This window comes from Somniosus microcephalus, chromosome 12 (assembly GCF_052327205.1).
Source record: "Somniosus microcephalus isolate GS21.2 chromosome 12, FLI_Smic_1.0, whole genome shotgun sequence".
Classification (NCBI taxonomy): Eukaryota; Metazoa; Chordata; class Chondrichthyes; order Squaliformes; family Somniosidae; genus Somniosus; species Somniosus microcephalus.
The window spans coordinates 203323931-203338035 of record NC_140998.1 but is presented as its reverse complement, the minus strand read 5'-3'; the positions used below and the strand labels follow the sequence as shown (position 1 = coordinate 203338035).

The following is a 14105-nucleotide window of genomic DNA, read 5'->3' as shown; positions in this document are numbered from 1 at the left end:
TAATATACTGTATTCGCTGCTCACAATGCGTATCCTCTACATTGGGGAGACCAAATGCAGATTGGGCGACCACTTTCCGGAACACCTCCATTCAGTCTGTAAGGGTGACACTGAGCTTCCGGTCGCCTGTCACTTTAATTCACCGCTTCACTCCCGCTCTGATCTCTCTGTCCTCGGCCTCTTACATTGTTCCAATGAAGCTCGAGGAACAGCACCTCATCTTTAGAATGGCACTTTACAGCCTGCCGGACACAACATCGAGTTCAACAATTTCAGATAATTACCCCGTCCCCTTTTTTCATGCTGTATGATTTTTGCCACTCCCATTTGCAACATTTTATCTTTCCTGCCTCTTACAAACGTACAGGATGTTCTTTCAATGGCTTCCTCCCCTCCTAACCCACCCCCTGTCTCTGCACCAGCTAAATATCTGTCACATCTCCAGGTTTTTCCAGTTCTGATGAAGGGTCCCAGACCTGAAACGTTAACTCTGTTTCTCTTTCCACGGATGCTACCTGGCCTGCTGAGTTTTTCCAGCATTTTCTGCTGTTATTTCTACTTGAAACAATCCTACACTCACAAAAGCACCCGTCGACCATTAACATTTTATCTACGTTTAGAAATGCTAAGCACAATAATAATTAATCTCTCACTTTGTTTATCCAATCTAATAGTATTCTCTCTTCCTCCATAACTACAATCTCAGCATAGTCCCTCTCTTTTGTGAAGACAGACGCAGAGTATTCATTCAGAACCATACCCACGTCTTCTGCTTCCAGACACAAGTTAACTTTTGTCTCTATAATAGGAATATGGCACCTGAGCTCTTTCTGCTAAAGGTGGTACTCAGTACTAAACAGGTGACCATCAGAGAATAGCATAGGCTGGGAATCGAATATGGGGACTTGTTGGTTTTTTTTGTACTTAGCACCACACCGGGTGAGATTACATTACAGCAAAGGCTGTGGATGGAACCTGGAGCCTCCCAGCTCACAATGGGGTTCAGTACCACTCCGGTTGAGAGCAGCTAAATTAGCTAAATTAGCACAGATCAGGAATGGAAGCTGGGACCCTTCCTCTGGCCCAGTACCAAATCCATCACAGGTCTTTCATGAAGCCTGGCCCTTCCTTCTCTATGTGAGACTCAGCACCACACAGGCTGCCATTAGTTTAAAATATAGGCCGGGTTTGGAACCTGGACACATTGTGCTCTGTGTGGGGCTCAGCACCACACCAGCTGAGATCAGCCAACAGCACAGGCTGGGGATAAAACTAGGGCCCTTCCTGTTCTGTGTAAATTTCAGTAAGGCAGAGGGTGAGTTCAGATATCTCTGTAAGCCAGATATGGAATTAAGGCCCTTTCTGCTCTGTGTGTGGCTCAATAACAAATTTATTGGTTGCCTTACTTAAATCAATCCAGTCGACATTAGAAGTGTTATCAAAACATAAACAGTACTGATGTAAGAAAACTACTAGGCACTTGGTCTAAGCGTTAAACAAAGCTTTAATCAACTGTTTTACAACATGGAGGTCTAGTTGTGTCCTTCATTAGTTCCTGTTAAGAATGTCCTGCGCCAGCTTGGCCCGTGCCCGAGTATTTATACTCTCCCTGGACAGCGCCACCCGTAGGCCGCTCAGTATTATTTCATAAGTCTTTGCTTCATGAATGACTGATTCATGTCAAGTACCAAGGATGTGATTGCTTTGGAGAGGGTGCAGAGAAGATTCACCAGGATGTTACCTGGGATGGAGCGCCTCAGCTATGAAGAAAGACTAAACAGGCTGGGGTTGTTTTCCTTGGAGCAAAGAAGGCTGAGGGGGGACCTGATTGAGGTGTACAAAATGATGAGGAGCATAGATAGGGTAGATAAAGAAGAACTTTTCCCCTTAGTAGGGGGGTCAACAACAAGGGGGCATAGATTCAGGGTAAGGGGCAGGAGATTTAGAGGGGATTTGAGGAGGAACTTTTTCACCCAGAGGGTGGTTGGAATCTGGAACTCACTGCCTGAAAGGGTGGTAGAGGCAGGAACCCTCACAACATTCAAGAAGCATTTGGATGAGCACTTGAAATGCCATTGCATACAAGGCTATGGACCAAATGCTGGAAAATGGGATTAGACAGGACAGGGGTGGATGGGCGGTGCGGACACGATGGGCCGAAGGGCCTCTTTCTGTGCTGTAAAACTCTATGACTCTATGACTCTATGACCTTGCATTATGATATAAAAAAATTGGTCGCAGATATCAATAAAAACAAATTATTTTAATTAATGCACGGTTGCATATTCAAATTCTAATATAAGAACGTTGCCCATTCTCGGATTACAGCGATTGTTATATGGTGGAGGATGTTATGCATCAGATTTAACTCTTTATATGTGCTGAGCTTCAATCTCTACTTTTGAATTGAGAAGATGTTTTACGTTGCAATGTGTCCTCAGGACAGATTACATTGTAATAAGCTTAATGACCCTGAGCTGCATTGAGAGGTCCGTGGGCAAATACAATGCCTTATGTTATACTGAGCTACACAGGTATGGCATCTTGGATTCTTCCTCCTCTCAACTGTTGGGTGACCTCAGATGTTGTGATGCAGGTAACATAACCAGAATCAAAGATGCCAGTCGAGGAAGTAATGTCAATCAATATTGTTGCTTATGACCATCACAGGTGGAAAGGGTGTGAGTGGGACATTCTAGAGAGGATAGGATATAGCTCATCAAAAAAATTACCTATAGAGTTAAAAGACTGTTAAATCTCACTATCGGGGGACATATAAAGAGTAGAAAAGTGTACGAAGACTGGGAGCGCCCATGGCACCTCATTGCAGAGAAGGAGAAGATAAATGAAAGCAATTGTTTCTTATCAAATTTCAGTTCCTACAGCTTGACTATAGATATCGATGTAAACCCAATGGAGGTTGAACTGAAATGCAGCGCCTATCAACACATATGACATGAATCTTGTCATTCATGTGGAAATGACTTTTTAAATAATATTGGGCAGCCTGCTGGTGGCGCTGTCTAGGGAGAGTATAAATACACAGGCATGGGCCCAACTTGTGCAGGACATTCTTTAACAGGAACTAGTGAAGGACACAACTGGATCTCCATGTTGAAAAACATTTATTTAAAGACTTGTTTAATACACAGACCAAGTGTCTAGTAGTTTTCTTAAGTCAACATATTTATAATCTGATTTAGGATCATTCTGCTTACGAGATAGCAAGTCAGCTGAATAAGACTGTTTGAGAAATGCGATCAATGTTGGAGATGAAATAATAATAATTTCATTAAATATTTTACATACAGAATATGAAGTTAGGATAGCTTACTCATTGAGCGGTTATCACGGAAGATGTGACTATTTAGCAACACATCCACCCAGAGGGATGAAGTTACCAGATACGCAGCAAGAGCAATGAGGCAGTTTAACAAAGGTTTGCACAGCTGGTAAGTTTACGACTTTCCTGGGTCACCGACAGCGGCAACAATTGGATAGTAAATTGCATACACCTGACCAGTTATTGGCCATGCATTTTCAGGCAGAAGAAATTAGATCTCAGCTGCCTCAACACATGTTTTGCGGTGGAGTCAATATATAGTTCACGGAATACTCCAGTGAGACAATTAGCTCACATCACTACTGATGTTAGTTCTACTCGTTCAGACAAAGACACTGAGCGAGTTATTTTTATTCTAAAATTTGTAATACAATTGAATGTGGTTCAATGGTTTTATGGGAAAGACCCAAAAGGCCAATTGTTATTTTGACCACAACTTTACGAAAATTAAACTGAAAGGTGATACAAACAATATCTGTGAGTGGATGTGAAGCTCTGATTCGATCTCTGGTGTGTGCTGTGTTAGGTGAGCTGTCTGCAGAGTGATGGTGGGGATAAGGAAATTGCTTGACAAGATGGAAATGCTGAAATTCAGCCCGGGTTATGCTTCCAAATTATTATCCATTCATCCCTGCTGGAAGTGTGCATGTGCTATTATGATCAATAGGGGAAGGTACGGAAAGCCAACACATTGCTTTGGAATTATCTTTCTCAAGGTTAAGCATCAGCTCTTCCATATACAAACCCGGAAACGGTGCTGCCTATCTCCTAGCAGCTTAAAATGCGAATGCCAAATTCATATTTACGTTGATTTGCCCGAAATTAAACAGCTATCTCCTGCCTCAAAGCATAATATCCCACATTGTAATATCCAGGGTATGGATTTCATCTACTAAATATGAAGATCACCTTCAACCAATTGATTTATAAAAATTTTGTTACTCTAATCACACTGCGCCCGCTGCATGTGAGATGACTCGTTTAACTGTGCTGTGTAGTTCCTCTTTGGGAACAAGGTGTGTGAATGTAGGAGGAATTAATTTCTATTTGGAGAATAATCGTATACCATTAGCCCAGGTAATACTCATAGGCCTAGATTGTGAGTGTCGAGAAGGTGTCAACTGTGAGGATATCACAGTGGGTCGCCTTCTAAATAAGCACATATTCTCGATTAATAAGGTTATCCATTTTGGTGTCAAAAACAGGAAGATAGATTATTATCTGAATGGCAATAGATTGGGAGGAGGGGAAGTGCAACGAGACCTGGGTGTCCTTGTGCACCAGTCGCTGAAGTTATGCATGTAGGTGCAGCAGGTGGTTAAGAAGGCAAATGGTATGTTGGCCTTCATAGCGAGAGGGTTTGAGTATAGGAACAAGGATGTCTTGCTGCAGTTGTACAGGGCCTTGGTGTGACCACATCTTGAGTATTGTGTGCAGTTTTGTTCGCCTTATGTGAGGAAGGGTGTTCTTGCCATGGAAGGATTTCACCGAAGATTCACCAGGCTGATACCTGGGATTGCAGGAATGACGTATGAGGAGAGATTGGGTCGATTGGGCTTATACTCGCTGGAGTTTAGAAGAATGAGAGGGGATCTCATTGAAACTTATAAAATTCTGACAGGACTGGAGATACTAGATGCAGCAAGGATGTTCCCGATGGTCGGGAGTCCAGAGCCAAGGGTCACAGTCTAATGACAATAAGTAAGCCATTTAGGACAGAAATGAGGAGGAATTTCTTCACCCAGAGAGTGGTGAACCTGTGGAATACACTACCACAGAAGGCAGTAGAGGCCAGTTCATTAAAAATGTTCAACAAGGTGTTAGATATATTTCTTAAGGCTAAAGTGATCAAGGGATATGGGGAGAAAGCAGGGACAGGGTACTGAACTTTGATGATCAGCCATGATCGCATTGAATGGCGGAGCAGGCTCGAGGGGCCGAATGGCCTACTCCTGCTCCTATCTTCTATGTTTCTGTGTTGCTATGTTTCGATGTCCTGATAAGAATCAAAAAGCTTCCTTAACCGCTTACCTTCCTGCTCTCTGATAATCATTGAAACTGGTAAATCCATATAAAGCTTATTTTGGAAACAATGTTTGCATTCACGTGGAATATTAAATTGTTATTTCTGAGTGAGAGGCAATTCTTTAGGTGAAATCAACGTTTAGTTAGAGTACAGTTACTGAAGAGCTTACACTGAAGTGATAGAATTATGCTCCTTTACAGAATTGTAGGATGCTTTTCGACACACCACATCTGTGCTGCTCTCTGAAAGACTTACTCCCATTCCCCTGCCATTTCCCCATTACTTTTTGTCACCATCTTCCTGCATTAGGTATTCAGTTGCCTTTGCTGCCCTCTATCTCAAGGTGGCAACCAAACAAAGGTTTAGAAGTTATGTTGCAGATGTATAAAACTCCCGTTATTGCTCATCTAGATTATTCAGTTGAGTGTTGGGCACCGCACTTCAGGGAACATATATTGCTCTTGGAGTGAGTGCAACACAGAATGAAGAATGATATAGGGTCAAAAACGGTTAATTAGAGAACACAGTTTTTTTTATTTATTCATTCCCTGGATTTGGGCATCGCTGGCAAAGCCAGCATTTATTACCCATCCCTAATTGCTCTTGAAAAGCTGGAGGTGAGACGCCTTCTTGAACCGCTGCAGTCCGTGTGGTGAAGGTGCTCCCATAGAGCTGTTTGCTAGGGAGTTTCAGGACTTTGACCCAACGAAGCTGAAGGAATGGCGACATATTTCCAAGTCAGGAAGGTGTGTGACTTGGAGGGGAAATTGGAGGTAGTGGTGTCCACATGCGCCTGCTGCCCTTGTCTCTCTGGTGGGAAAGACCAGAATAAGGGGGCATAAACTTACAATTAAAGCAAGGCAGGGAGGAATTCACAGAGAATTTTTCACACAACCTAGTCGAAATCAGGATCTCTCTCCCCTAAACACAATTGACGCTATGCCAATTGAAAATTTCATAACTGGAATTGATAGATTTGTGTGCGGCACGGTGTTAAGGGTTATAGAAGAAGGCAGGTAAATGCATTTAAGGTGCGGCTCAGCCATGGGCTAATTGAAGTGACTCGAAATGCTGATTGGTCGTCTCTTGTAGTTAGGTTCGTAATTATGCGATCAAATAACTGAGAACAGGCCAGTGATGGAATAGGGGCCCTTCCTGCTTTGTGTGATGCAGTACTACACCGGGTAAGCTCAGCTACATCAGCACAAGCCTCGGTTGGAACCTTTGCTCTTTTGCTCTTTGAGGGGTTCAGCTTCACGCCGGGTGAAATGAACCAACAGCACAGGCTGGAAACAGATTCTGTTCTCCTCCTTCTCGGTGTGGAACTCATTAACACAGTTGGGGAATCAGGTAAAACAGGCTGGAATGGTGCCTGGGACATTCTTTCTCTGTGTGGGGCTCCGTACCACACTGGCTGAGATTTGCTAACTCAGCACAGGCCGGGGTTGAAAGCCGGGTCCTTACTGCTGTCTGTGGGGCTCAGTACCACACGGGGCCACATTAGCGACCTCAGAGAAGCCCGGATCGATTCTGGGCCCTTCCTGCACTTTGTCGAGCTCTCTGCTATACTGAGTGTGATCAGCTAGCTCGGCACAGGACACAGTTTTGATACCAGATATTTTCTGCTCAGGTTGGGCCTCATTGCCACAGGGTGTGTGAACAGCATTCATACAAGGTGCAAATGGAGCCCGAGCACTTTGTCAATTGCAGTTCCGTGGTTGGTGAATTCAGCTTAGGCTGGTGAAGAAAACTGGGCACTTTCTAAACTGTGTTGAGCTCAGCACCATACAGATTGAGATGAATAAACTCTGTATGGAACTTGGGCCATTTCTGCTAAGTGTGTTTGTTGCAGTAACAAATTCAGGATAGGCCTGGCATGAAGCCTGGATGCTTCTGCTCCGTGTGGTGATGAATACCACACAACAGAGGGCATAGAAGAAATGAATTTCCTTTTTGCTCTGCTTGGAGCTCATTACCAGAAGAACAAAAAATCATATGAAATACGGGCAGGAGTAGGCCACTCCACCCTTTGAGCATGCTCCGCCAGCCAGTAAGAACATGTTTTCCACAGCAGCAGCAGCGGCAGTGGCAGTGCAGACCTGGGAGGAGAGGCATGGCACTGGTGGCGAACTAAAGAGAGCCCGGGGCATGGGTAGGCCCCACAGCAGCAGCAGCGGCAGCGGCAATGTGGGCCTGGGAGGAACGGCATGGCGGCGGCGGTGTTATAAACAGAGCCCGAGGTGCAAGTGGGCCCCAAAGCAGCAGCAGCGGCAGTGGCAGTGCGGGCCTGGGAGGAGCGGCGAGGTGGTGGTGCTGGTACCAACTCAGCACCGGCAAAATTTTCAAAGGGTGACGTCAGAAGTCAAAAGTGATGTGGCACAAGGGGAGGAAGCTGATTAAGGACAGTGTCAGGAGCGGTGAGGGCAGCGGTGCAAGGCTTAACAATCTCGCAGACTGGCGGCGGCATTCCAGAGTCATGTCATGATTCAAAAAGTGATGCAGGCAAGAGGAAGCAGCTGATTGGGTGAGTACGACCAGGTGAGTATTTATACTAATCTATAGTTTGACAGTTAAGATTAATAGTTTATAACATTTAGAAGTTCTTAATTTTTGTGATTATAGTTTGTAAGGTCCCTGTTGTGTATCGGGGAGTGCTAGTAATCAAGGGCCCTTGAGTATATCATTTAATTGTACTGCAATTAGTGTTATTGATTTGATTTAATTTTATTTTATTTTATTAAAGGGTAAGTCATGGCAGCACAGCTCGTACCCATGGCATGCTACTCCTGCACTATGTGGGAAATCAGAGACACTTCCTGTGTCCCTGACAACTATGGGTGCAGGAACTGTAACCAGCTGCAGCTACTGACAGAACGCATTGCGGTTCGGGAGCTTTGAATGGATACATACTGCAGCATTCACGATTCTGAGGACATCGTGGATATCAAGTTTAATCAGTTGGTCACACCGCAGGTAAAGGCTGCACAGGCAGGAAGGGAATGGGTGACCACCAGGCAGAGTATTGGTGCAGGCAGGTAGTGCAGGGATCCCCTGTGGCCAGCCCCCTCTCTAACAGATATACCAATTTGGATATTGTTGAGGGAAATGGCTAATTGGGGGAAACAGCAGCAGCCAACTTCCAGGCAGCATGGGTGGTTCTGCTGCACAGGACGGGAGGATAAAGAGCGAGAGAGCTATAGTGATAGGGGATTCTAATGTAAGGGGAATAGATAGGCGTTTCTGCAGCCGCAAATGAGACTCCAGGATAGTATGGTCCCTCCCTGATGCAAGGGTCAAGGATATCTCGGAGCAGCTACATGGCATTCTGGAGGGGTAGTGTGAACAGCGAGTTGTTGTGGTGCATATAGGTTCCAACTATATAGTTAAAAGCCGGGGTGAGGTCCTAAAAGCTGTATATATGGAGTTAGGAGGTAAATTAAAAAATAGGATATCAAAGGTAGTAATGTCAGGATTGCTACAAGTGCCATGTGCTAGTCAGAGTAGAAATAGAAGGATATTTCAGATGAACACGTGGCTAGAGGAATGGTGCAAGGGGGAGGGATCCAAAATCCTGGGACATTGGAACCGGTTCTGGGGCTGGTGGGACTATTACAAACTGGGCGGTTTGCACCTGGGCAGGACCGGGTCTGACATCCTAGTGGGAGTGTTTGCTCCTGCTGTTGGGGAGTGTTTATACTAACATGGCAGGGGGTTGGGAACCTGTGCGGGGAGACAGAAGAAAGGGTAGCAAGGATAGAAGCAAAAGACAGGAAGGAGAAAAGCAATAGTGGCAATCAGAGATAGCAAAGGTTTAATTCAACATGGCCACAGTAAATAATAATTCTAAAATGTGTAAGAGTTTTAAAAAAACAAGCCTGAATGCTTTGTGCCTTAATGCAAGGAGCATACGTAATATGGTGGATGAATTACCTGCGCAAATCGATGTAAACAGATATGATATAATTGGGATTACGGAGACATGGCTCCAGGGTGACCAAGGCTGGGAATTCAACATGCCGTGGTATTCAATATTCAGGAAAGGCAGGCAAAAAGGAAAAGGAGGAGGGGTAGCATTGCTAGTTAAGGAGGAGAGTAACAGAATAGTAAGGAAGGATATTAGCTCTGATGATGTAGAATCTGTATGGGTAGAGCTGAAAAATGCAAAGGGGCAGAGAACGTTAGTGGGAGTTGTATACAGACCCCCAAACAATAAAGCTGAGGTTGGGGATGGCATTAAATGGGAAATTAGAGATGCGTGCAATAAGGGCACAGCAGTTATCATGGCTGACTTTAAACCATATATAGATTGGGCTAACCAAATGATTAACAATAATGTGGAGGTGGAATTCCTGGAGTGTATACGGGATGGTTTCCTGGACCTATATGTCGAAAAACCAACTAGAGATCAGGCCATCTTAGACTGGGTATAATGTAAAGAGAAAGGATTAATTATCAATCTTGTTGTATGAGGCTCCTTGGGGCAGAGCGATCATAATATGAATAATTCTTCATTAAGATGGAGAGTGAAGTATTTGACTCAGATTCTAGGGTTCTGAATTTAAATAAAGGAAACTGCGATGGTATGAGGTGCGAGATGGCTAGGATGGATTGGGGAACATTACTTAAAGGGTTGACGGTGGATAGGCAATGACAAACATTTAAAGGTCGCGTGGATGAACTACAGAATTTGTTCATCCCTGTTTGGCATAAAAATAAAACAAAGAAGGTGACTCAACATTGGCTAACAAGAGAAATTAGAGATAGCATAAGATCCAAGGAGAGGACATATAAATTGGCCTGAAAAAGCAGCAAACCTGAGGATTGGGAGAAGTTTAGGCTTCAGCAAGGGAGGACAAAGGGATTAAGTAAGAGGGGGGAAATGGAGTATGAGAGTAAGCTTGCAGGAAACATAAAAACTGGCTGTAAAAGCTTCTATAGATAGGTGCAGAGAAAAAGATTGCTAAAGTCAAGCATAGGTCCCTTGCAGTCAGAACAAAGGCATGGCAGACCAATTAAATACATACTTTGGCTCTGTCTTCACAATGGAGTAAGTCCTGCCATGACTTACTCTTTAATTCATTTAAATTAAATAAAAACCACCAATTATACTACAATTAAATGATATACTCAAGTGTCCTTTCTTCCTAGGACTCCCTGCTACACAACAGAGACCTCAGAAACTATAACCGCAAAATTAAGACCTTCTAATCCTTATAAACTATGAATCTTAAATGTCAGACTATAGATTACTATAAGTACTCACCCAATCAGCTGCTTCCTCCTGCCTACATCACAATTTGAATTGTGACATGGCTCTGGAATGCCGCCGCCAGTCTGCGAGATTGGTAAGCCTCTGAAAAAAGCCCACGAAAGTGAGTTTAAATACTCACAGAAACTCCGCTCTCACCGCTCCCGACAATGGCCTGTGAAAAATGCCCGCTAAAGTGAGTTAAAATACTGACTGAACCTCCGCTCTCACCGCTCCCGACAATGGCCTGTGAAAAATGCCCGCTAAAATGACTTTAAATACTCAATGAGTCTCCGCTCTCACCGCTCCAGACAATTGCCTGAAATAGTAACTTAGTTAGGCAGCATTTAAAAGCACATGACATGTTGCCCTCCTCAGAATCTTCTTAACCAACAGTGCAGCGTAATCAAGCAATGCCATGTATAGTTAATGTTTACCACGGAGTTGTAATGAGGCTGTTTTAATTGAACTGGTCTTTCTAAGGACACCGCAAGAGGCACATTATACATCAAATATAAAACACGAAAGAACCAAGCTACTCCCAGTGTGATTGAACTATAAATGAATACAATTCCCCATGCTCCCTGCCTCAGGTACCATGGCCGAAAGCTCATGGGTGCAAGAGATGGGGATTTGAATACAACAAACAGGAGATCTCATTTCTTTCTGTCATTTAATGAATTTGACTATTACTGTCAGTGGATATTTCACCGCATTCTTCAGCTCCTCTCTGAATTTTTTCTGGGTCACCACATAAATACAGGTGTTGGTGCAGCAGCTCAAAAGGAGAAGCATATATCCGAATTCTTGAAGGATAAAGACAGGGTCGTTATAACCTGTATAGGCATAAGATCTTGTGATTCGCTGATATAGGTGATGTATGGTGTAAGTTGCCCATAACATGAGCAAACTTCCGGATATAGCGAAGAGTAAAATGATGGATCTTTTTCGGTTCTCCAACTCAGAATCAACATTATGTGCAGCAGTGTTGATGCCCCTCAATGCCCGTCGGATTTTACTGGAGACTAATATATATCTCACTGTCAGTATATTGAACAGTAAAATAAGCACAAATGCAAGACCCGGTGTTAAAATGTTATGAGTCCAGGAATATGCTATCCAGCCAGCTTTTGCATAATAGCTAGATTTGATGCGGCAGAACATTGGGACATTGTTCAGAAAATACAAAGGTTCAAGTATAAAGTACAAGGGGCTATTGACAAACCAGCTCAGAACAAAGACCGTGCCGACAACTGCAGCTGCAGTGTTCTCGGTGCAATATGATGTTTTCAGCTTTTGGCAACATATAGCAATGAATCGATCAAAGGTGAAAGCGACTGTTATCCAGACGGAGAAGTTTCTGGATCCGTAAGCTAGGACAGTTTTGAGACGGCACACAGGAGTAATGGACAAGGCGCTAACTGGGTAGTAAATATCAATGACCCGGATCAATATCACACCGGTGATAACGACCAGTAGATCCGAAACAGCCATGGCCAACATATAGTGAGTGATGCACTTGGAGAGCCCGCACTTTCCCCGGGACAGGATCACAATTGCCATTATGTTTACTGCAAGAAAGAGAGAACATGTTGACTATATTCCCAGCAGAAAGCATCACAATTTGCCTAAAGGAGAGGGAGCTGAGGGAATCAACTAACATCATATTGTGGACGAGTGATTTCAGTTGTCAAAGCATGCAGGACAACTTGGAGCTCATCGCATTAAAAACAGGGAGGTTAGAGTAGTTTTGCTAAAAGTGTTCAGACATCTCAGATATATCCATAAGATGAATAATGGAGAGAAAGAAATATTTACTCTGGCGGATGAACTAAATAGAGAAGGCTGAGGGGCTACCTGATAGTGGACTATATATGAAACGGTTTGATAGGGTAGAGCTAGAGAATATGTTTCCACATGTGGAGATGACCACGCCCTCAAGCGATCAGTATAAATCAATTCGGGAATTCAGAAGAAACCTCTTTACCCAGACAATGGTGAGAATGCGGTACTCTCTAACACAAGGGGTAGTTGAGACGAACAGCACAGATAGATTTAAGGGGAAGCTAGAGTAACACATAGGGAAGAAAGGAACTGAAAGTTATCTGAAAGCTGTTGGTCTTCCGATTGCAAGTTTCCATTCCATCCCTCCAACTAGAAGCTGGATAACCACAAGGGGGAGAAAGCAATAAAAGGTTAATGCTGGTAGCATTAGATAAAGAGAGGTGGGAGGACGTTCATGTGGAGCATAAACTCCGGGATCGTTAAGTGGAGCCAAATGGATTGTTTCTCTGCTATACATTCTATGTATGCAACAGATGCAACAAGAGACGTGAACTATAGAAATGCTTATTTATACAATGAACAAGATGTCAATAAAATAACTTACCAGGAACACCAACAGCCGCAAGAGTTGTATAGTAAATGGCATACACCAGACCTTTAACTGGTTCATGCATTTTCTGTTAGATTCAGGCTGTGAAGACAAGGGGACATGCACAGTGCTGAGCTAAAAACCGTCCCTGATATATACTTGAGGGAACGCTCCAGTGAGTCAATTACGCAACATCATTACTGATGTTAGTGACATTCAGTGAAACAAACAAACTGCTTTTGCTTTCCTGGATTTAATGCACTCGAGCAAATATACATGATGTCACAGTATTAACGATCCAATATTATTTTGACATTTGCTTTGCGAAAGAAAGCCTCGTCCCTCAGTGTCATTCACTTGAAAGGGTTCTCATTTTAGCCCGTCCATTGCAGTTAAATTTTCTAATTCAGGCTATTGGCTTGATCGGGCAATCATTACAGAAACTGTCTCATTCGCATTACTACTGATTTCAAAGGTGGGCTGCGGGTGGCGTATCCAAAAAACACGGCTGCACTGATTTTGTTCCTACCTCTAGTGTAATTAGTTGGCTTTCATCCTTCCACTCTCCCTCGTTATATTCCATTTGAAATACTGTGTTCCGTTTAGCAGTGTCCTACGCTAATTTTCTCGTTGATTCTCATTTTAATAATCATTTAGTTTCGAAATCTCAGGCGAGAAAGACACAAACATCAGCCAGTGAGACCCCTCCTGATCGCCATCCACTGATCCTCGCTGAGAAGTTGACGTGGGATGGTGGAATATAAAATGGATACTGATTCACCCAGCTCACGCTGGGGATATCGTGAGTTCGATGAGATACTGGAAAGGAGCCCCAGCATCAGTGAACTCAAGGGCGGTTGTCAGGAAAGAGAATGCATAGAATTACATAGAATGTACAGCACAGGAACAAGCGATTCTGCCCAACTGGTCCCTGCCAGTGCTTGTTCTCCACACCCGGCTCTTCCAATCCCTCTTCAACTCACAAATTCAGCAATACCTTCTATTGTTTTATCCTTAATGTACTTATCTAGCTGCCACTTAAATGCATCTAAGCCCTTCGCCTCAACCACTCCATCTAGCAGCGCGTTCCCCATTCTCCCCACTCTCTGGGTAA

General features: G+C 43.7%; 1 protein-coding gene across 1 annotated transcript; it reads right to left on the bottom strand.

Annotated features, from left to right (window-relative positions):
* Positions 1-11143: 11143 nt before the first annotated feature.
* LOC147109920 (putative G protein-coupled receptor 139) lies at positions 11144-13076 on the bottom strand. The gene is made up of 2 exons (XM_086002424.1): positions 13007-13076; positions 11144-12188 (listed from the first exon to the last, which is right to left on the bottom strand). Exons 1-2 carry the CDS (start codon positions 13074-13076, stop codon positions 11287-11289), a joined length of 972 nt encoding a protein of 323 aa, XP_085858550.1. The 3' UTR covers positions 11144-11286.
* Between the last annotated feature and the right edge of the window lie 1029 nt (positions 13077-14105).

What these genes read in the sequence shown, in the direction of transcription:
- LOC147109920 (XM_086002424.1), bottom strand. Translation starts at nt 13,076, where the DNA reads ATGCATGAACCAGTTAAAGGTCTGGTGTATGCCATTTACTATACAACT. An exon ending in TGCGGCTGTTGGTGTTCCTG is followed by an intron (nt 12,189 to 13,006) that starts GTAAGTTATTTT and finishes TCTTTCTTGCAG; the next exon opens with TAAACATAATGGCAATTGTG.